We start from the raw sequence: 24,272 nt of genomic DNA on the forward strand, positions 1-24,272 counted from the left end.
TGGCATACAGCCAGGCCTGGGTTTGTGGCCTCATACAGTTACTCACAACATGCCCAAGGAAGGTGAAATCATAATTCCTCACTCTCCTCTTCTTTTGTATTTTTTTTTTTTTTTTTTTTTTTATCCTTTCCTATGAGTAAGTTAATGGGCAACCATCTCTGTCCAATTAGCAGGGAGATATGAGACAAACAAGCCAATGAGAAAATGTCACAGGAGGGCACAAGTCAAGCAAAAGAACCCATTGCCACTAGCTCTTATTGTGGGATTTGACTGTGTGCAGGGAAATATTAATTATAAATAGACATGCAATTAAATGTTTAATGTTACACCAAATGCTTTGTGGATTGTGATAAATGCATGTGTATTTGTGTCCATGCATGCTTTGCTTTTTTTTTTTTTTTTTTGCATGTTGGTTTAAAGCAGGATTCTCCTGCTGTGTTTGCTCTTTAGGCTTCCTTTGCTGCAGTTGCATACCTTAACACTTACCCCGGGGCCATTGAGCAGATACACACCCACATAAGCACATACACACATAAAGAGAGAAAAATACGCAGCACACATGTGCACACCTATTTGTTAATCAAATGAGCCGCACTGTTAAAGATCCCCTCCCTCCTTTTTTCCCTGGTTCACTACATTGTTTCCGGCTCTGTGTGTCTCGTAACAGCAAGACTTGCTTAAAGCCAGCACGGATGATACAATATGATATGATATGATGTGATGTGATATGATATGACATGATATGAAGACATATGTAGAGTTTCAGGATGATGGTAAGAGGGTTGAGTGACTATAAAAAGTACGAGTGTTTTTGTTGTCTGTGCTTGAAAGCTGGCGTACCACAAAGCATTGTGGGAGGGCTATGATATGATGACGCACTAACTTTTATTTTATTTTATTCTATCTCTGCGACTGTAGGGCTGAACCTTTACCAATGTAGTTTATCACTCAATAAAAAAAATAAAATAAACAGATATCAAGAGCCTCTCGGAGACCTTGTTTTACTCAGTGGAACCCAGTCATTTGACTGAATTCTTGGAAACGATGTACATGAGATGTTCCGCGGACCCGGCAGTAGTTCATCAGAATTTGTTGATTATATCCTTGCTCAAACTGAAAGTGCACAGATGGTGCACAGATTGATTGATTGATTGATTTATATTTATGTATTTGTTCTTGGCTGTCTTTCAACATATACAATACATTACAATACAAGGAATAAACATTCATTTGTACAACTATAACAACTGCTGAAGCAGTAACTACTTCTCAGAGCCCATCCCCAAACAGCATTATTATAAACCCACAATAGAAACAACTCAATAACAGCGCTATTCATCAACTTGTGTTTCAATAGGTTCAAAACATTTTGTTTTTTAAAGAATTTTTCAACATAGACAGTGAACTCATAAACTGAAAGTGATCCTAAAGATCATTCCAAACTTTAACACCCTAAACAGAAACACAACTTTCTTTAACATTTGTTCAAAATTGACTTTGTTCAAAAAATATAAACCCCTCTCAAATTCTACTTTCCTTCTCTTTGTTTAAAAAGTGGTATAATACCAAAGGAAGGCTTTTATTTCTTACTCAGAATAAAAGATGTGAATTAGTTTAACATAAATAGAGAACAATGCATGTTGGAATGCCATTTATATATTTTGAATACTCTGTATTAGTTAGGCCCAGGCTCATATAAGATAGTGTCTCTTCTAAAGCACCATATTTGGTTCAGGGCATCATCAGTCGTTGGATGGTGGCCAAGCTTTGCAAAGCATAGTTTTTAACCTCAGTTCTTATTCCTCCATTTGTCTCTTTGCTGTGAATTCTGTGGCATGTTAGGTTAACAATCTGTTTGGTTTATTACAATTTAAGGTTTTTGAGTGCAGCTTGAACAGAACAGAGTTCATCCCAAAGCCCCAATTGAGGTTGGATTTATTTTCAGCATTCAGAAGGTGTGTGTATGTGTGTGTAGGTGTGTGTGTTTCTCGTGGGGCGAACAGTCTGAGTGTTTATTGTTACTGGTTTCCTTTGAATTGAGTAGGATTTGTTAGTCTATGTCTATGATATCACACCATGTGTTTTATCAAGCTTATGTTTCTCTCTGTATATTTTAAGAATTTATTCTTGTTTGGCTAACGTCCAATTTGTAATAACTGCAAATGTTAGACATCAGTCAGGTGAGACCAATGCTGACACAGTATAAAACCCACATTAGGGTTATCTTATGTTGCATTTGGTGTCCGATCCTCATCTCTCATGAAAAATAGTGCCTCTTCATCTGTTGTTGTAGTGTGTTAGAGTACTAGTACTTGACACTGAGACCTCCATACAAACATTCACTGTGCAGATGGATGAAAAATTGCACGAAAAATAATTAAAATACAGTACAAAACTACATGTGTCAAAACTATCTTCTATACCTACTTTTCAAAAATGTGTGCCCTGCCATTCCCTCCAATTTTAAACACACCTCAACACCACTGACGTTCATCCCAAATATCAGTTTTAACGTATAAGCACTCACTCCTTCCCTCTGTTCACGGCCACCATCATTATACTTAAGCCTGGTGCTGTCACCCACTTTAATCTCTCCAAACTTGTCACCAGACTGGCCAATTACACTCCACAACAAATTATGCACAACTGTAACATCACATTGCACTCTCACCTTAAAATAGTTGACTCTTCCCCACCCCATCCATTGCCCCACCCTAACTCCGTCTCCCCTATTCATTTCCTTCTCACCTAGGTGTAACACTGCCCTCTCTTTTTATATTCTCCCTTTAATAAAGTTTTTCTTACACTTCCTTAGTGAGTGCTGGTGATGGTCACAATTATGCAATAAAATAAATGTATTTATTGATTGCAATAATGAAATAAGCATAGCTGTCGCGAAAAGACTCCACTACATGTGGTGTTGACCTTCGACAACAAGTGCAGACAAGGGGAAAAAAACAACAAAAAAACTCAATGTGGGGCACTTGTGCCTTTATATCTCACCGCGGTTACAAAGCAAGGCAAATCCTGACGAAATATAGCTGCAATATCTAGTTTTTTAGTCCTCAATGTATTCATTGATGTTCTCTATCTACTTTGGATGAAATGAAGTTGTGTGTATTAATCTTAGCTGCAGTGTTTTGTTTGATATGTATCATGAAGTGGAATTTAGACGCTAACAATGGCTTGTTTTCATTTTATTTTTCATGTTAACCATTGTCCTCATGGTTTCTGAACACTTCACCTCTGATCCGTACGTCTCAGGTAAGTGCTTGAATTCATGCTCACAGTCACACAAACACACACGCTTAAGAAATTCTTGGTTTATTTATGTCTGTAAGCTGGAGGTTAGATGCTGCACAAGTTCTTAGCAGGGTCACACTCCTGTGGATATGGTTGCTATGATACGAAAGCATGTAAAAAATGTGCAGCTGACCTTGTTTGTTGTCCCTTTGACACTGAGATGAAGAGCTTAATGCATAGAATGTGGTTTTTTTTTGGTGGTTTTCTTGCATGGTTGTATTTTCAGGAGAATAAATTCTTATGCTTGAGATGTTTGTTCAGTTTTATACAAGTCCGTAGATGTGTCTGTGTGTGTGTGTGTGTGTGTAGCACTGTAACTAAGTGCACATTCATGCATTGAACCTCACATGCGTGTGTGTGGTGCTCAGCTGGCCAAGTGTGAGTTGTGTAATTGCAGGGTTATTGCTGCTGAGCCTGATGGGTAATGACACATTTGCAAATTAATTCTCAGAGCTAGGCTGTTATTAGCATACGGAGAGTAGCGTCTCACACACACAACAGCCGTGCACACACGCACACATTCTCCCACACTTCACAGGCTCCTAATCACCAGTGAGAGGTCAGGTTAAATGGGTGTGTGAACGGTGGAGTGGGTGCAGGTCTGAGCAAATCGGGGTGAGTGAAGGGTGACAAGATATTTCTACTCATCAGATGGGATTTATGCGGACAGACTGCAGTGTGACTTTCATTCTTTTCTTTCTTTAAACTTAGACTTTATACATTAAACCTTGCTGAAGAGAGCACACTTGAAAGAAGCAGATTGATTTTTTTTTAGCAGAATGCTCACATGTTGGTGAGCTGTAAGCAGCCTTTAATAAGGAGGCAGTTTAGAGTTGGTTGGGGAGAGAATAAGATCAATTATTGGAGAAAACCACATGTATCTATGCTCAAAATATAGCCCCGCCGATTAATCAGGCCGGTTTTATCTATCACAGATTAATCGACATCTGTCAATAGCTCCGTCAATATGAATTGGTTGGTCTATAATATGTAACTGATGTATTAACTTTTACTGCATGGAGATTCTGTGTCTCTGTGCTATGCTTTCTGTATTATAAGCTGCCAGTAGGACAAGTGCACTAGTTTATTTTTTACAGTTACATTTTGCTTTTTTTTTTAATTATTTATGTTTAATGTTTGAAATTTGAGCAGCTTTATTTCTTAATTAATATTATTGGTTTTTTTAAATATTGTATTCTAGAAATACAGTTTGCACAGGTTTGTCTTTTCTTACTTATCAGTGGCTTTACAGTCCTTATGTTGACAGTGTTACCAATTGAAGTTCCGTGTTTTAATTTAATTTTTAGTTGTATTTTCATTCTTTGTCATGAATCATATTTTGGTATTATAAGAATGTGTGTTCCTGTTCAGTAAATATCCTGTGTAATTCATCTTCCATATATCGGTTATCCAGAGATCTATTGTATATCAGCTTTTTAAAACCCTCATTGGCCACGGTGACATTATGTTTTTTAAATTCGGAATTACTTATTCCGAATTAAAGTGTTCTGCTTCGTGTTTATGGAAATAGTAAATCCCGAACTGAGGTTTACATGGAAGACCATTTTATTCGGCTTTAGTTAATTCCGCTTCAGGTTTGGGGGTTGGGAAGTCTCTGATTGAACAGGGGGAGAATGTGATGCATCACGTGTAATGGGAAAAACGCACAACAAACCTTTTCTTGTCGACTGTAACACAGAAGAACACGAGAACTGTTTTCACCTTTATTTTGTTTGTAGTTTTGAAGCAGGAACTGATCACCGGTAAAAAAAAAAAAGCCCAGTAAAACTCCGGAAAACAATCACCAGGAATAAAGGCCTTAGTATCACCCGTCCGATGAAGCCGTTCCATTTGCTGATCTCCATGTGTGTAATAAGTCCATGTGTCCGTGTGAATGTGCTCACGTTTATTCCTCCGTCCATCCACTCTTTTCATTATATCCATGTATTTTATGGATGTCTTATTAAAAAGTGTCGGCTCAAGTCCGGGCTGCCGCCATCTTGGATTATGTCATCACCAGCGCGTCATTGCCGCAAGTCGCGCAAGCGCAGAACGACCGGAATTAACTTAAAGCAGAATCAAGCCACTAAAGTGTTTACAATAAAGAGGAATTATTTTATTCGGAATACACCAGCCACCTAATTCGGATTTAAGTTTAATTCGGAAATGAATTAGCATTAGAAATTAAGCGTTTACATGGTCAGTTTAAAGAGGAAATTACTTTTATTCTGCTTTAAAGAGGAATTAAAGCTCCCATGTAAACATGGCCAATATCAGTATGAACATCAGCACTAAATATCCAGTCTCGGTCAGGCTCTATGGCATGAAAGTAACAAAAGTAAAGTGACTGCTAAAGTGTATCCACTCTGAGAAAGGTGGGATAGTCTGTTATTGTCTTTATCAGCGAACTGTTTTTCTATCCCTGGATTCATCCTTTTTGCTTTTTTATATTGTGCACTTTATGTCTGTTTTTGGGTTCCGCCCATTTTATATTTCCTTTTTTCCCGTTACTTTCTGATCACAGTGTTTCATTATCACATGCTGTCTTGGTCCTCAGGGAGCTTTTATACCCTTTTGTGTGCGTGCGTGTGTGCGTGTGTGTGTGTGCGCGCGCACGCTTTTCTGCCTTTAATTTGTCAAATGTGACTCACTGCACCACCTTTAATGACAATGTAATTCAGTAGCGGTGAGCGACATTTACATTAAAGCGCATTTTTTCTTTTTTTTTTTTGCCTAAACCGATAAACTGTCAAGGGCCTCTTCTCACATTGACTTGTGAAACAGCATGTGATGTGTGTTTTTCAGAAGTAGATCAATGAATTAGTGATGGACTGTAGCAAAAGATATACACTAGTGTTATTTATCATGGTATTTTTAGTAACTGTAACGTAGCTGTAATGATTTAAACTCTTTAGAAGCCAAACAGCAAAAGAAACATGAAACTCCAAAGGAAACATGCTTCATTGCTGAAATCCTTTAAAAAGTTCAAAGACGGATTTGTCGTAACGACGGTATCGGAAGCATTCTCTTTATTGATTGGATGCTTCTGTAACATTTCATACACCTCTATCAACATTTCAAGAACCTGGTTTGTTTGTGTGCATGTACTCTGGACTTGCGCCACACTGTGAACAAATGAACCTGATCATCTTTGCTCTGTCTAATCTTGATCTTGTCCACCTCACGGAAATTGGACGCTGTATTTTTAGTTCACTGTGCGTGTCCGTCAGGGAGTCATCAGACTTTGTGTTGTAACAGCTCAGGGGTACACATCACCTTCCAACCTATCTTTCATGGTGTGAAACACTTCAACACTAACCTCACACACAAAACTGCAGTGAAGCATGTGCACGTCTCTCAGCAATGAACAAATGTATTGTTTGCACACAATGTAATGCAGCATGGATGGTGTGTAAATGTAAATATTCATGTAGAATATTACACCCACACCTAACGGACACATTGTTCTTGTCATAAACTTGTGCTGATATTCTGCTTGATCATAGTGAACAGGGCTTTGTTCCTTGATCATCGTTCTTCATATCTTGATCTATGGACTCCCCTCCACTCCGACACGTCCGTCTGTATGTCTCTCGCTTTTCCCTCAACAATCAGTCCCTATTACTGATTATTTGCCCTATTTGCTAGTGAGTATGCCTTTCGCACTCCCACTCATTCTCACTATGCTTATTGTGCTTGTAGATTATTTTTTTTTGGTCCTCTGTGTGTTCCTAAAGGCATAACACCCCTTACTGTGCCTCAGTGTCCCTCCCCCGTCTTTACCAAACTCCTGCCAATCTCTCTCCCCCACATACATTCATAGAACACTTCGGAGAGCAATTCATCCTATTTGGCAAAGTGTCCTATAGGTCTTTTCTCTCAGCCTTTGCTTTTTCTTTCTTTTCATCTTCTTTTGCCCATCCCAGCTGTTTCTACGGTTTGCCATCGGAGATTCCCAGCCGACAGTTGGCTCTTCACCCTGACTGCCACCCTCCCAATAATGTTTGTCTTCATCAAACACACGTTTGTGTTGTGTGTGTGTGTGTGTGTGCATGTATGCGTGTCTGTGTGAGTTGTGTATGACGAAGATAAATTAAAGGGGTGGGTGGGGGGGGGGGGGTGATCTGCTGTCAGCTCAGCATGGTGAACAGTCTGTCCAGTCTGTGCACTAGCACTGGCCTGCACAAGCCAAGTTTCCAAGACAGACACACACATGCACCCACACTATCACAGAACGGAAGGAGAACTCGTTTTCAGAGATTAGAATGGACGGGGCGGGGGGGGGGGTCTTTTATATGCTCCTCTCTTTTAAAACTGTAACACTTCTATTGCAAGCTGCCCTTTAAGACACACAGCACTCTCTTTATACCCTCTTTTGGTTGATTCTTTCGCACCATCTAATACAGTGTGAACAGATGCTCCCTTGATAGTCAGTGACCTCTCACTGTCACAGGGGCTGTCAATGTGACCACTTTCCACCTTCAGTGAGGCAGTTTTTATTGTATCTATTCTCTCACCAATTCAGTCTATCTGACTTCCCCCCCCACACCCCCACCCCTCCCCTCAAAAGACATCAAAGACATTCATACACTTGTTTTCTCATTATGTGGCTGTTGCCTGAAGGGAGGTCTTTCTTCTGCCTTCCATGTCTCTTCCATCCTTCCACCTCCTCTCTCTATCAGTGGGGGGAGAATGAGAGGGAGGGAGAGAGAGAGAGAGGCAGCAGTAGCAGAGGAAGCAGCTCTCTCTTCTGATCATCTTTCTTAGACAGCTCCCTGAATCAGTCGATGCCGTTCCACAGGATCTACCGATCCAATCCTGGGTCACCTCACCCGCTTTCCTGTTTTCAGCCCTCTTTGGCATTGGACCTTTACCTTTTTCATCATTGAATCAGACAGTCCCAACTCATTGGGTGTGTGTGTATGTGTGCGTGTGCGTGTGTATGTTTATGTGTGTGTGCGCGCTTGTGGAGTGTGCACATTTAAGAAAGAGTGAGAGAGCGTGCTTCCTGCTGCTGCTTGGTAACAAACAGCGAGTGACCCTTTGCCCAGGGGATCTAGGGCAAGAGTTAAGGGGTCAAGAGCGGGGGTGTGCTGAGGGGTTGACCCTTTCACCGCTGTGTCTGTGTGTGTCTCTGTGACTGTCTGAGCGTGTTGTATGTGTGTGTGCGTGTGTGTGTGTGTGTGTGTCCTAGCTGGCTGGGCGGTCCCAGCCTCACGCTTGGTTAGCGAGAACCAGAAAGCGGGGATGACAAGCTGAGTCCCAGCACAGCCTCACCACACACAGTGCTTCAGTTCTGGGTGGCTGCGAGGGCACAGTCCCCCTCCATCTAAGTCATCCAGGACAGGATTACTGAGTACACATCTAAACCAAATTGGTCTTGCTTCATGACACTTAAAGAGTGACTATGTTTGGATTAAAGGCACCACTTTACTATTTGCCAGGTAAGCAAATATCAAATGATGTGAGAAAACTTGTTTTTGTGTGTGTGTGTGTGTAAATCAATGTTGAATTACTATAAATGCTGAAAGCTATGCATCCTTTTGTGTGTGTTTGTGTTCTCTTCAAAAAGCACATGAGGGGTTTGAGGTTAACTATGGAGTGCATCTAAGGAGACATTTGTCTTTGCGCTGGCAGTTCAGAGGTTGGAACCTGAGATGTAAGGCTGCTAAATGCTGTGTGACAACAGCTCTTATTCTGTTTCACTCACCCAGCCATTTACATGCACTGAAGTCCAGCAGGTTAAAAAAAGAAAAAACACTGATTCAACACAACTTCGGAGCAAGTACATTTGTTATTACACTGTGTGGACATCTATGTGTCTTTTTGTCTTTGCTGGCTGCTGAGCAATGCATGTCTGCACGCATGCAAGTTGGTGGATGCGTGCATCGGTGTGTGTATGTGTGGATGAAGTGTATACTATAGTGGCAGGAGGTTACCGCCGGTCGACGCTTAAGTGCGTCTCACGCCTCACTGGGCACTGATTGTAGAGAGGACCGCCAAGAGAAAAGTGATAAAGGGAGTCGACCGAGGTTGGAAAGAAGTGTGAAAGAGAAGGGAACTTAGGAGCTGTTATTTTTCTCTGTCATTGTCTTGCTGGGCTGGAATAATTGTGGATATACCAAAAACTATTTAACCTCTACAGTGTCTACAGTATTCACTCATATAAGCACTGACATATCAGTATGTTCTCCTTTATTTGTGAGATGTTGTAGGTATTTGATAACATACATCGTCAAATAAAACTCCTTCAAAATGTTCAATAAACTGGACATCAATTGGTTGATGTGTGCTTTAACCCGTGTTTGATTGTAGTCGACTCAGAGCTGAACAGGACACACTTTCCTAACACTTAGCAGGCATACATTATTTATGTGCTTTAGTCAGCAGCAGAGTGTGCAGTAACAACATAAGTGACACTGCTCCAGTTCTGACCCCTGCCTTTCTGTGTTTCACTCTATGACCCCACGGTCCCCTTCAAACCAACCCCCAATATATTTATTAACCCAAGAGAACCTGTCACCCTCTTACGTGTGCATTAACATACGTTTAAAGGCCTTTAGCTTTGGTTTTCCGTGCACATTACATGGAATATAGTCCTATGCAGGGTTCTCCCCAGCGATGTTAAGCGTAGGGGCCCTTGACGTTGTAATTTTTCTCCCCTACGGAGCAATGGCGCCCCCTACGTTTAGTTTTCAGCAACGTAGGGGGGATTTTCTGTTGTTTTTTCCTTTTTTTAGTTGGTACCGTCGTAATAATGAACACAAAAAGGACTCCCAGGTGTGCACGGGTTATTTTAACACTCTTTTTAATCTGAATAACCCAGAAACCCATTGATCAGCCACACCTATTTAATACAGGCGATTGGCTCGTCTTTACCTAAGGACCCCTGCAGCCCTTTAGCCGCCTTCGATGCTGCCTGTGTGCAACGCATCCTCTGCTTATGTAACCGTAATAACCATCCACGTATTTAAGCTCCGAGGAGTGCGGACAGTCCGAACTCCATTGTGCGTGGAGGCTCCAACATACCATGGACTGGAAGGGCCCTGTGGCGAAGGTACCACCCCACGCCCAACTCGCCACTTAACGGGGCGGTGGACATGGTTACCTCGCTGAGCCCCCTCACCCCCAGCGCGGACTGCCCTCAGTGCCCCGACACGGGGATCAGATCACGACAGCTGGTGCCAGGGGTCAGTGGCGATGTCAGCCACCCACTCAACCCATCTAGAAACACGGACCGCTGTGTAACTGCACAGCAGAGGACAGTGTATGGTGGCATGTTGACCACCAGCTTCTTTTCTTACAGCTGCACATTTGTCTCAGCACTTACACTCCCTTGCAAATAATAATTAATTGTGTTTTTTTATCCATCCGCATTTTATTTAAAAACCCAAAGTGTTATGTAGGTTTTATATGTTTTATATGTTTTTAAGGCTGCTTGATTGTGCACAGCAAAATGTTTAGTGTCTCTTGGGACTTATGCTGCTCATTTAAGTTTTGTTTGAAAGTCTTTATTTTTATTGAATATAAGCTTTTGTGTTAGATCAGATTGCATTAGCTGAACAAGCTAATATTTTAGTTATTTTTATATATATTTATTTATGTTACATGGTTACTGTTGGATCCGGAGATTTGATATCAATACAGATAATAGTGATACATTTGTTTGGTTACTTTAATGAATGGATACCGACACATATAACTTGTTTAAAAGTATAAAATAGCCACAAAGTGAGGAAAACAAAAAAAGATGCATAAAAAATTGTGATAATCATTAATATCGTAATAATCGTTGACTAATCGAATCGTAGCACCCTGAATTGAAATTGAATGGCGAGGTCCCTTAGATGGCACACCCCTAAAAGTAAGGCAGTAACAAAGATAAAGAAAACCAACAAATTTTGGCCATTAAAGAGTTATACATTTCAAATGTTTTTTGTGTGGCACACCCCCTATGCTGTGAAGAATTCCTGGTGAGAACCCTGCTATAGGTAGAGGTAATGATTAGTGGTGGTTAATGCTATGGTTACATTGGTATTTTGCAGCATCTAATCCACAGGAAGCTAAATTCACTAACAGTGCTTTGGACCTCTCAAAAGCACTCTCATTTCATTACTTAACAATTCAGAAATCCTCTTTTCATCAATCACCAGATATGCATTTTTGCTTTGGTTTTTGGTTGGTCTTTGCAGCATTTTTAGTTTCACTTGCTTACCCTATACCTCTGTATTATAGAATGTTGCCCTATGGATTTTAAAACTAACACCACTATTCTCTGTATAGAATGCATGTTACATGTGGTTCTTACATATTTACAATCTGACACTTTTTATACATATTTACACTTCACTGTTATTAACTGTTATTTCTTAACAAAATAAACATTTTAATGTCTGCATATAAGATTAATGAAAATAAGGGCCACAGGGCTACTATAAGGAGGGTTTTGAATTGGATATTTGTCAGTAAAGACTCTTGGAGTTCCTGCTGTGTGAGAAATACAGACAGAAAGAAGCACAGAGAGGTGTTTTGTCAGAGGTTACAGCGAGGAACAAAGGACTCGATGCAGGGCTTAAATGCACATGTCAACGTCTCAGAGGGCACATTATAGACAGACTACAACTTGAGTCAAACGGAGCAGTTTGTATTATATTTACACAAAGTTATTTAATAATAGAGGAAAAAAGGAAAAAACCAGTTGTCACATCTATTATCAACAGTCTAACCATTTTTGTTCCCTTTGGGTAACCCTTTCTCTCTCCAAGTTCATCCTTTTTTTTCCCTACCTTCTTTTCTCATCCCTTATTAGCGTAATAGTATGGGCTTCCCAGTGCGATGTCTTAAACCTCTCAAACTATCCGAGCTTTCAGCAGGGGAGCCACACAGATTAGAGAAACACAGAAGCTAGGGGGCGTCTTCGTTGTGACAGTGGCCAAAGCTAGCAAGGTTGTGTGTGCGCATGTGTGTGTATTTGTGTGTGTCTACCCAGCACTGTGGGTTGCTTCTTCTCTTCCCCCTTCTTTCATTCAGCCACTGAATGAGCCCCTGCCTGCCTTGCCGTTTTAACCGCCGTTGCCTTGGAGACCATGTCAGACACATGCTAGTCCTCCATGATTATTTGACAACTAAAAGGTTGGGTTAAATAAAATGGGATGGGTTGGGAGGGTTCGAATTGAAGGGGAACAGAAAAAAGTGAATAAAAGAATTGTATGAAAACAGCAAAGGACATAGTGGTAGGGATAAAAGTGAATGGAACAAACACTTGAACTTGGACCGCGAAGCAAAATCACAGCCAAGGTGGAGCAGAGCAACCATTTCAAAATGGAGGATGGGTCATGATCACTCTCCGTCTGTGCTTGCCTCCTCCTATGGCTATTCATTGTTATTGGTGGATCCTAGGGTAGGACACAGAAAGAAGTATCAAAAGTAAAATCAAATCAAATCAAACTTTATTTATAAAGTACATTTCATGCACGAGGCAAAACAATGTGCTTCACGGTCAAAAACAAGTCATTTATTTTATTTATTTATTCAGTTTATTTCCGACATGGTTACATTCTTTTTTTTTTTTTTTTTTTTTTTTTTTTTAATTTATTTATTATTATTTTTTCTCAACGATCACTTGCAAAATAAAAATACAAAATACAATTCAGAATAAAAGCTCAACATGTACATAAAAATATCCACATAGAGCAGATCACACCACATGCACACAAATAAACACACACTGAAAGCAGCAGATCAACATCTAACCATAATGTTGCAAAAAGTAGAGTTTTCAATTTGCTTTTAAAAGTGTTTAGTGTAGGAGCCCCTCTCAGATCTGCAGCAGGGCGTTCCATTTACTAGGGGCGTAAAAACAGAAAGCAGCCTCCCCTGCCTTGGAACGTATACGTGGAACAGTTAAAAGGCCACTGCCTTTGAGTAAGGAGGATGGTCTAAAGTATGATGTACTAACCAATGCAGCTTGCATAGATTTCATTTTAAAGCCATGGAATACATATTTGAACAGCTCTTTCGTTCAGACTTTTGAATTATGTTTGAAAAAAACAAAACAAAAAAGAAGCAAGACAAACAACAACAAGAAGAAGTGTGAAATGAAGCCCACTTCCTTGTTGAGTTCTTCAAAAATCAATTCTTGGGGAGCTCACTAAAGAGAGACTGTTTTTCTCTCTCTTCAAGGAATTAGAGGTTTGCTCACTCACACCAGGTTGATCAATATGTGTGTGAGCCATGCTGGGTGTTAAACCCTGGACCAGAGTGTAGACTAATCACTGAACATTACAAAGACTTGTTTAAGGGAAAATGCTTGGTTTGTGGGCCGCGACAGTGTAGGGGCCAAATGTGCACATTTTGCACTTGCATCTGTTTTTATGAGAAAATTATAGCACATTGATAACCTTAGTCAATAGGAGAAAAATCATTGATACAACAAGCTGAACAGTCTTCACTGGGCAAGAGAGTTTCCAATACAGATGTGAACTCCATCCATCTTTGTTGCATTCACTTTTACAATCAATTTAGAGACAAAAACAGAATTTAGCGATTCCGATTCCATTATCGATACTGCTTATCGATTCGATTCCTTACCAGTTCTCTTATCGATTCTCATTGGGTGATGGAAATAAATAACACAAATGAATTTGTTTGCTTTAACTACTTTCAATCCACCAGGTATAGATTGTTTTCACTGGATAATAATATACAGTATACAAAAGCTCTATATAAAATTTATGAATTATTATTATTATTATTATTATTATTATTATTATTATTACAACATATGACACATTTTGGCTACAAACATTTGAGAATATTTACAGTTCTCCTTTTGAACTTGAACAACTTGATCCAAAACTAATTCAGATATAAAACAAATAATTCTTCTGTTAAAAAGAACATATTAACCAAAAGTACAGTTGCACTTATTGTTATGTATTTAAACGGTAAAGCTTTAGTTTAGCCTTTGTTTACATTTCTATAAATGGACCTTCAGAGACGCCGTCCCCGTTGTTACATGTGACGTCATCAGCCGTGTGTGTGAACGTGTGAACGAGCAAACTAAAGACAATGAGCAGTACCAGTCCATAAACAGGCAACGAGGCGTGTGTCCTTGTGGAAGTTTGTTGTTTTCGGAAAAAAAATCCGTGCAAGAAGCAAGTTTTGCGCGAGTGTACAGAACCCGGAAGTGAGATGCTCCAAACACAGCACGGAGGACAGCGCAGCTGCGGGTGGAGGAGATGGATTCTCCGCGGTGTACAGCAAACAACTATATGGTGGAAGGAGCTTCACTTGGTGCTAGCATAAACACAATATACAGGACCTGGAAGAGTTTATCACTACGTATATAAGAGGAACCGATACGCGGAATTGACAGGTAAGCAAACAAATGATTCCTAGGAATTGGATTACTGTGAACTGGTTCTCAGAAAGAACTGGTTTTCGATTCCCATCCCTAATCCTAAAACAACCTACACACGGTCAAATAAATTCAGTCCTTGTAATGTAATCCTTACATCCAATTATTAACAAGGTTTTCCTTTTCCTTATCTCATACCTACTGAGAATTCATCATCTGATCATTTCATATTCATTCCCTCCTTCATCTCGGGCTTCCAATGCGAGCATCAGTTCAAGTGTCCACCGTCTCTCTATGTCTCTTCTCTCCTCCCACTGTGCTTTTATCACTCTATCATTGTGTCCTCTTATATATGTAACTCCACCTTTACTCATTGGTCTCACCATCCCTCCTACCCCATGTACACTGACAGCTCTGTCATTAGAGGGTAGTAGCAGCAGTAAAGCAGTCATAGTGATGGACTATGTACTCTCTTTCTCTCCCTCTCTTCCCCTCTCTCGATCTGCCCTTGCTATAAAAGCTGTGACCTATTATCAGTGTGGCATCTGTTCCTCGCCAGTCTGCAGGTGGCACTAACCCGGTCATGGTCGCAAAGGTCTAACAGGCTGCCCCGTTAACCTCCTCATAAACCCAAAGCTGTTAAACTCTGACTGTCTACACCTGTGGGTTCATCTCTCCACTGATACTGGCTCAGAGCCACGAGCAGTGATGAGAAGAACTCCATCTGATACACGTATCAATTCAAGTCAATGTCCTGGGCCATGGTTGGGGGTCAATTACACATGTAATTGCATATTTGGTAATTAATTACAATTGTGACGTAATTATTATTGTAATCGTAATTGAAAAAAAACTTGTTGCTGTTGTAATCGTAATTGAATTATCATAAGAGATGCTAACAGAAAGCTAACACAATAGGATTACAATAGTAATCGTAATTAATTTTCAGGGGAAAAATAATAATAATAATAATAGTAATAGCCCTTTCGATGCACCACCATATACATATCATCATAAATTTGCTCCAGTAAAAATGTTTAGCGATACAGATGAACCTGATACACATTTTTGGAATCTTAAAATGTAAAATCCGAAGTTTTGGCTCACACTTAACTGCTGAAAATTGAAATAAAAATGCCTCGATTGTGGGCGGGTCTCCAAAGCCACCAAAAGTTCACAAACCACCGTTCTCAGCCAATAGCAAAAATCAATTGTAATTGCCAGGTTTCAACCCATAGAGGGCAGACACTCTTACATTTTTACAAAAAAATACGTCAAATTTAAATACTGGGACCAAAAATAATCAATCAACAACACTACTTTAGACACAAATTCCTCACAGGAAAACAGGACACACTTATGGCTCCTATTTTTAAAAATGCATTGTTTTACATTGTAATCAAAGTGCCAAGTGGTAATTGACAGCTGCTGTCTAATATTGTATTATATAAAAAATGACACCTATTGCAGTGCTTTCAGATAATGTTTTGTTTCTCAGAGAGAAATTTAGATTTTGTATAACTGTGCTGGAAAAATTAATTAAATATTGACAATTTTGCCTATAAATTTGATATATATCTTGCACATATAGCTTACATAATAAAACCAAAAACTCCTGAATTACTTTATCTTTATACAGTGAATAACAATATTTAAAGGCACAGCGCAGACTTTTTGACCTAAAGAGTTGACCCATGAGTTATTTTAAATTATTCCTCAGGCCAATATACAGTATCAATGCTCCGAGCGGGCGTCCCTCTTGAAATACCGACTATGTAAGTTTGGAGAGACGGACCGTCTTTGATCAGGGCATGTGACCTAGAGAATACCTGGAGAACATATTACTTTATGGCAGTCACGTGACCACAGGCTCCGATATACTCATTGGGCTAATAAGGCTTTTGCTACTATTTTTCCACTTGGTCATGCCCGAGGCAAGCCAAAAGTTTAAAACTGCTTCTGAGGAGGCGGCAGCTGCTCATCCAGCCGCGGCGCGAGCCCAGCCTCGCTTTTCATCCCAGCCCTACCGACCCAGTCCTTTGAACCAATCTTTATCCCGAAGTATACAGGTCAACTACTGTCTGCGTACACAATCAAAAGACAAGGGAGGCTGGCCCGACTGACTGTTTGTTGATTTTTGCGACAGTGCTGCGGTGCTTGTGGCCACTAGGGGCGCTTGATGTGAAAGTTACAACTCTAGCGCCCCTAGTGGCCAAAAGTGACACCGTGTGATTTTAATATTAGTATTTCTACAATGACTTGGCACTGTGAAAGAAGGCACATTCAAAACTATTTTACAGATTTCCAACATTTAGTGCGTTACCAGGTGCAGAGGGGATAATGGTAACCCAGTAGAAACTATATGTTTTAAGCAGTGCAGTCAGTTCTTTCTCTGAGTGTTTCTTCTTCGTAGCGTTGTCAGTTTGCCACCAGGAAGAAAGAAGCAGGGCTATGTTTGTGCGTCATGCAGTGTGTTGTACATGTTTTTGTTTGCTCTGCTCTCTACACTTGTGCGGACAAGCAGGAATGTGTGACGGTAAACTTCTCCTGTGCTGCTGTGTGTATCTGGTTGTGTATGTCAGTCAGTAGGTGTTGGTCAAAACCCTTTGACTTTGTGGAGACGCTACCTCTGCTATTCTGGGCAGGGTCATAATAGAATTAGAGCTGTGAGTATGTGGGCTGACTAGTATTTTTATTTCCTGTGTGTAATCGTGTGTGTGTCCGGTAATGTTGTCACCTCTTGCGTGAAACATGATTCCAGAAGCAGAAATAGCCTCTAATTACCTCCATCTTCCTCTGCCTCTGCTAATCAAATTAGACGACAGAGAGTTCTAATTAAACCCAACCTGCATGTGATCACAAACACGCACGCACACACACACACACGTTTTCACACTAACAAGCAAACTTGCTTCAAATGATTGCACCACTAGACATACTTTTATGCATTAAAAATGGATGGGGATGCACGACTGTAGCAGTACTTCTACTGTGGTTTTCTTTGTAATTAATTGGCTGTCAGGTGCTGCTGCAATTATAAACAAAGAACGCCACACTTACTTTTGCTCATTTATGTTTCAGGGTCTGTGTGAGGAACAAATGAAATTTCTAATGTATAAAAAGCAGGTACGCAGGGAAGGTGGAGTGGAGAGTGGAGTGTATATGATCACTAGGTGAGAACCTCGTATTGATTTTGGCTCGCACTGCTGATATTACTCCTTGCAAAGGGACTTACAGACTGTTGACAATGCATGAACTTTGAAACCACGTCGGACACGATTGTGACTACTGAAGGTGAACGTTGTTTTAACATATTGCACAGATGCTGACCATACTGTTGCACGAGGTAACCTGGATCAATCAATTCATTGTATTAAATGAATAAACCTCCATTAAATGCCAGTTATCCTCTTTGCCAGATATTCATACTAATCTGGATCAGTGTTCCAGTTCAAAGGCTTGTAAGAATTGTATGGGCACCCCCATTTTTTCGGAAAAAAAATTGCGGGGAAATGTGCGATCCGGATGTAGCCCGGATGGGGGGGGGGGGGGGGGGGGGGGGGGGGGGGATTCAGGATCAACCTGGCATAACTTAAAGTTATGAGTCATAAGTTGAATTTCACAAAAATCAGTCATGTACCAACCAAGATATGGATTTTTTTGGAATGAATGCCAATGATGAGCGATAGGGATTTATTTATATATTAAAATTGATCAATAAATGTAATGGAATCTTTCATGGCATAAGCTCTGTCTTTGGTTAAACGTTTGTCAAAAATTCATTAACTGTTTTTGATAAATAATGCCAGTAAAAATATTACCTCCTTGATGGATGGAATACAACTTTCATAGAGGAATCTTCACTAGATAAGTTAGAGGTATAAAGAACTGGCATAAAGTTACACAAAACAACCCTGCAAGATAAAACCAGGTTCATTAATTAATTCTCTTCATTTAAGCAATATTCCATGGACAAAAACATTGAATTATAAAAACGTATGGTCATGCTCATGCATCTCCAAGCGTACAGTATATAAAGAACAGTGACCAAGTGCTCTTTGGCTGCAGGGCCACAGAGGTCCGTCCAGCTACACTAAACCTGTGCCTTAACCAGGCTAAGTGATCAAGTCTTCACACTTTCATTAATCTTGAAAAACCACACTTCAGCAGTCAGAGCCATAAACACACACTTGAAAGCTGCCAAAAGCAAATGTTGGCCAATGTTCCCTGCCCTTTAATTGCACCATAAACCAATAAATAGCCAGTTAAACAGCACAAAATAAGAGATGGTTGAGGCCAAAGTAAGAAACGGGGTAAACCTCCCTCTCTTACTGAGATAATTAGGAGCTTATGGGGCTGAGATTTATGATGATGATGAACAGTAAAACTTAAAAAATTGTTCATTTCAATACAATTTCTTTGTTAGATGTCTTGTCTTAAATAGACGTTCAACCTTTGTGTCAATGTAGAATTTGTATTTTTGGTGTGTTATTATGGTAAGTGTCTGTTAGCTGTTAGTTAACCCTTTATGTGTGGTTCACAAACTTTTTACAGTCATGTACCCCTTCAGACATTTAATCTGAAACCATGTACCCCCTACTACTGCACACTTAAATAACATAATGATGTAATGTGATATACAGCCCTACAGTGAATTGTATCTATCCTGTTGGGGAATAATATGTAATAATAATAATTAAGATATTTGCATTTCCTGAAGAAAATGCAAGTGAGGATGCAGGTGCTGGCCCACCTTGCATTGCATTATCTTATCATTGGCATTAGCATTAGCTTAGCAATAGCAAAAACCTAGCATTAACATTGGCATAGCAATAGCATTTGCCTAGCATTACCATTAGCCTAGCATTAAAATGTACCTAGTATTAGCTTTAACATTGCATTATCATTAGTCTAGCATTAACATAGCAATAGAATTAGCCTAGCATTAACATTAACCTAACATTAGCATTAACCTAGCATTAGCCTAGCAATAGCATTAGCCTAGCATTAAAATGTACCTAGTATTAGCTTTAACATTGCATTATCATTAGTCTAGCATTAACATAGCAATAGAATTAGCCTAGCATTAACATTAACCTAACATTAGCATTAACCTAGCATTAGCCTAGCAATAGCATTAGCAATGACATTAACTGCTCTATTTATATTCTAGCTTCCAATGTTGTCATTGTTTTTCATTTTCATTCATGTACACCCTATGACAATTTGCGTACCCCTGGGGGTACCAGTACCCCACTTTGGGAACCCAGGCTTTAAAGCATACATAAAGAGGATTGTGACAAGTCAAGTGTGTTAGCCAAAGCAAGAAGATGCATTTTGTTACATTACTTGATTGATAATTGCAGAGGAATTGGAGCGAGAGCTTCGAGAAGTACTGGCATTTTGGTTTCTATTTCACAAAGAGTGACAAAGAGTAACAAATAATAGTATAAAAAACAGATATCACTTATTAAATATGTCCTACATCCCACAATATTTCGGCTTCTACCATGGACAGGGCTTTGCAATCTGTTGTTTTGGGGAGTTATAATTTTAAATAATGACATATTTATATTTACACTATTACAATTATTCAATATTTGTATAAAATTAAAATACAATAATAATATTGAAACAGTAACATTTAAAAACTGAGATAGAATGAAATATATTTTAAAAATGTAAATACAATCAAGAAAAATATTTTGAAAACAAAGATGTAAAATGTAGTCTTTCCATTTCATCATGACAGAAAACTCTGTGAAAGTGTGATGGTTCAAATCCATAGAAGCACCAAACACAGCTGCTCACGTCATCAGAGACCCAGGTTAAAGAGTTGAATTGCATTAATACATATCTTGTGAGTAAAGTTAGAGAATTTGGCGTTTTTTTTTTTTTTTTACCAAAAGCCACTAAAAACATATCTACATCTAAATTGTGAGCTTTAAGCCAATAATGTTGTCTCCTGTGATAAAAGGTCAGACAACCATATTCGATTGGCATCCGGGTAATCAATTATGATAGTTCAGTGGGCAGGACTGTATTTTTCAAAGGAACAAAGCAGTACATTCAGCGATGAAATGAATTAATTCCTTTCGGATGTCAATGAATTTTACTTTGCCCATTTCTTGCTGTTTTGAATCGATGTGTTTATGCAAACTTGTTTGTGTGATGTAGTGATGCTGCACTGCCAGCTGCTCAGCGCACAGGAAATGGATATGAATCATCAAGAATATCAAGAGCTCATCATGTCCTGTTAAAGACGGGAGATGACTCTTAGCGAGGCCTTTCTCAGCCTTCTCAATCTCTCTTCTTTGATTCCTCTTTGTTGACGTCATCCTGCATGTCCTTTCTATCACTCCGGTCATGTTTTTTTTTTTTTTGTTTTGTTTTGTTTATAGGCTTTTTAGTGCATTAGCTGAAGTAAAAATGACTGTGTCAAAAGCATCTCATTAAAAAAGTGGATTGCACTCTTGTGTGTAACTGCATGTGAGACAAAGAGACAGGGGGAGACTTGATGATTGATGATGGATGATGGTTGTGACCTGATTATAAAGCTGGACGCCGGTCAGATGACTTCCTGAGGAAGAGGAGGAGGAGGAGTACCGAAGAGAGAGCACTGATTACCACCCATCACTGTGAATGCATTTATCCCTCTTTCTGCTGCCATTGCTCAGAATCTGGTTGGATTGTGTATATTTTACTTTCCAATATAGATGGAGGGTACATCCTATATTTTATTTGTGTTTTGTTGAGTGTTTACTTGGGTGTGTTTGGTTCATTGCGTAGCATCAGAGTCCATAGGGCTGTTCTCACATCCACATGGAAAGCTGGACAAGCTGAAAAGCCAAACAAGGTTACATACTTATCAGTTAGTGGAAACAGTGAAACACATCCTGTAACACTCACACTCTAATGCAATGTCCTGACAGACAGGAGGCACTGGCCTGCGGTGAAATTAACCTCATACTAATGCGGGAGAAAGTCGTCTTATACATGCGAGAACAACCAGTTGGAGGATGATTTATCGATCTGACATGTAGTCGTCTGACTCTCCTGAGCTGATTGATGTGGCATGACTCTTGGCCCAGTGAGTGCCTGCTCTACATGTCAAGGGTGGTCTCAGTAAAGAGCTCGACAACTGGGAGATGCTTGGGTGGGTGTAGATCCGTTGATGAAGGTCAGAGGAGTGCAGGTTATAGGATCTGGACTAGGGTGGACTTCACAGAGAAATACAACAACAAGTGAATGCGAGAGGGCTGAGAAAAGAGCCTCGCCAATTTGTGCAAGACGAGAGGAAAGCTGGCACGAGATGAGTGTGTGGATTTGTGCGTCTATGCATGTGTGTGCGTTCCCCTGCGAGGAAAAGGGGTTAGGGGTTGACGGTGGTAGGTGTGACAGATTTGGGAAGGCCTGGCCAGCTTAATACTGGTGGGGAGCAGCAAAAATAAGCTGGCAGTGTGGAGGCGGGCATATGGAGGGCAGGTTGGCACTTTGGCTGCCACCGCAGCGTGCACCTGCCGGCAGGGGGAGACTCTGCCAAGAGGAGGAGGGGGAGGGAGCTAAGAGGAAAAGGGAGGAAGGGGGGTGGGCTCTGTGATATGTGGTGGCAACAATGGGTTTATGGCGTGTTGGAAATGCCCTCTGAAGATTTTGGATCTTAACAAGAAGCCTAAATATATCTGATAACTGCTTGCCCTTCTGAAATGGAAACATGCCCATGCAATCAAACAGGTTGATACACGCAGAGACACGTGCTTCTGTACTTCAACCACACACATGCACACACGCTGATGTTTAATTTGACCTCTATAATAAACACCTGCTCCTCTCACCCTGTTTGTCTGGATCCAGCAGTCAGATGGAGAGGAGAAAAATAAACAGCCATGGTAATAAGGCTCACATTAAAACCTCTCACTTCACACACTCCAACACGACCCTTAATTGGACTGTTTTGCTGCTAACTAGCTGTTAATTAGCTCCGAGCATTCATCTCATTCTCCTTTTTCTCTTTTTCCCATTTCATTGTTGGCTCTAAACAAAACATTTCCAGGTGTTTTTCTAAAAAAGTGCAATAGTTCACTTGCTTGTAGTGTTCAGGTGGGAGATGATTTCAAAAAAAAAAAAAAACGGATAAACTTACACTATTAAGAACCTCCATGAATGCAAAAGTCTATCTGTGCAATAGTGTGTTTTGGCTAGTCAACACCAACACCGATGCAGAAGCCAAAAGGCAATGCCCTCGTTCAGCCCCTTTCAGAAAGGGTTTGTAACAGCCCACTGGAGCCCATCAGTAAACGAACACACAAACCTGTCTGTGCGCAAATGAGTGTGAGTGTTGATGCAAATAGGAAGTTTTATCATTTTTCCTGTTTCCTTTGGCAAAGTGTTGATTTTCAGTCTGAGAATAACTACCACTGGTATAAGACAAGGGGTCCCAGTTTTGGTGTTGTTTGCTACTGATGATGTTTTAATATCACAAGTTCCCTTTGGAACTATATTTACAGGCATTTATTTATTTGTCTGTTAGCAGGAATTATGTAAAAAGGTCAAAATGGATTTTGACAAGATTTAACCTTACGCCATAGAAGAATCAAATACATTTTGGAGGGGATCAGGATCAATCTAATGATTCTGGATCAGTTTTTAAAAATAGTCAAATCCATGCACCGAAATGAAAATTTGTGGCCGAAGCCGAATAGAATATAAATGCTTGGCCGAATACCGAATAACACCAAATATCGAATGCGGTTGTTAAGTTTTTCACAATTTTTTTAATAGTGCATAAAAAGCCTAGAATACATTTTTAGACATGTTTTTTTAAAGAAAGTAAATGCTTATTGAATATTCTGACATTTTTTACATATTCCAGTAGCCTGTGCTTTTCAAAAAAAGCACAACAAAGCAGAATGTTCCTTTTTTTGCAATATTTGGCCAAATATATTCGGTGGCTGAATATTTGGTGCATCCCTAGTAAAATTCATATCTGTCATTATTGATGAAATTTCAAAAATTCACACCTCAATTTATAATTGACCAATCTTTATGAAATTTGACTCGAATGTCGGGTTGGTTTCTCAATTACCTCCCAAAGTTTGATCCGGATTGGATGCGGATTGTACATTTCATTGTGACTTTAACAAAATAAAAATAAAACAAATAAAAAAAGTGGTGCCCATACATTTGGACCTATTGTTATTATTGAAAAAAAAAAAAATCTTATAAGCCTTTAAAGTGTTAATGATCATGGTACCATGGTCTTTGCAATTTGGTTTAAGCATCCCATCTAAGGCCATCATTTTTATCTAGCTTCCGCTATGGCAGTGGGTTGCCATGTTTTTGCCTCTTATCAACCTCTTTTTTGATCAAGAAAACCACAGAGATCAGCGCCGAGAAGGACCAAAGAATTAAAAGCTGGCAGCAACACTATGGCCTTGGGGTGTTAACACTGTCAGGGTGCGGGTGGGATGCGGAGAGAGTTTGAATAGAGTGATTGCTGCTCAGCACACGGCTGTCCCAATCTTCCTTTTCGAGGCAGGATGGTTAGCAGATGGTCTTGTTACTCGAAAAATGGAAATGACTGCAGTAAAATTTGCTTGTGCTAATTTTG

The 24,272-nt window shown here is 39.9% G+C and overlaps 1 protein-coding gene across 3 annotated transcripts in view; it reads left to right on the plus strand.

Annotated features, from left to right (window-relative positions):
* Positions 1 to 24,272, plus strand: part of gse1b (Gse1 coiled-coil protein b) — a 170,913-nt gene that overhangs the window by 78,413 nt on the left and 68,228 nt on the right. Inside the window, exon 1 of one of the 3 annotated variants that reach the window (XM_028435014.1) lies at positions 8,598 to 8,747. The exons of the other annotated variants lie outside the window; for them this stretch is intronic. Coding sequence (XP_028290815.1) covers positions 8,711 to 8,747 — 37 coding nt within the window. The 5' untranslated portion in view covers positions 8,598 to 8,710. Of the gene's footprint in view, positions 1 to 8,597; positions 8,748 to 24,272 lie in introns of those variants that run through there. 3 annotated transcript variants of the gene reach the window in all.

This window comes from Gouania willdenowi, chromosome 3 (genome assembly GCF_900634775.1).
Source record: "Gouania willdenowi chromosome 3, fGouWil2.1, whole genome shotgun sequence".
Taxonomy (NCBI): Eukaryota; Metazoa; Chordata; class Actinopteri; order Blenniiformes; family Gobiesocidae; genus Gouania; species Gouania willdenowi.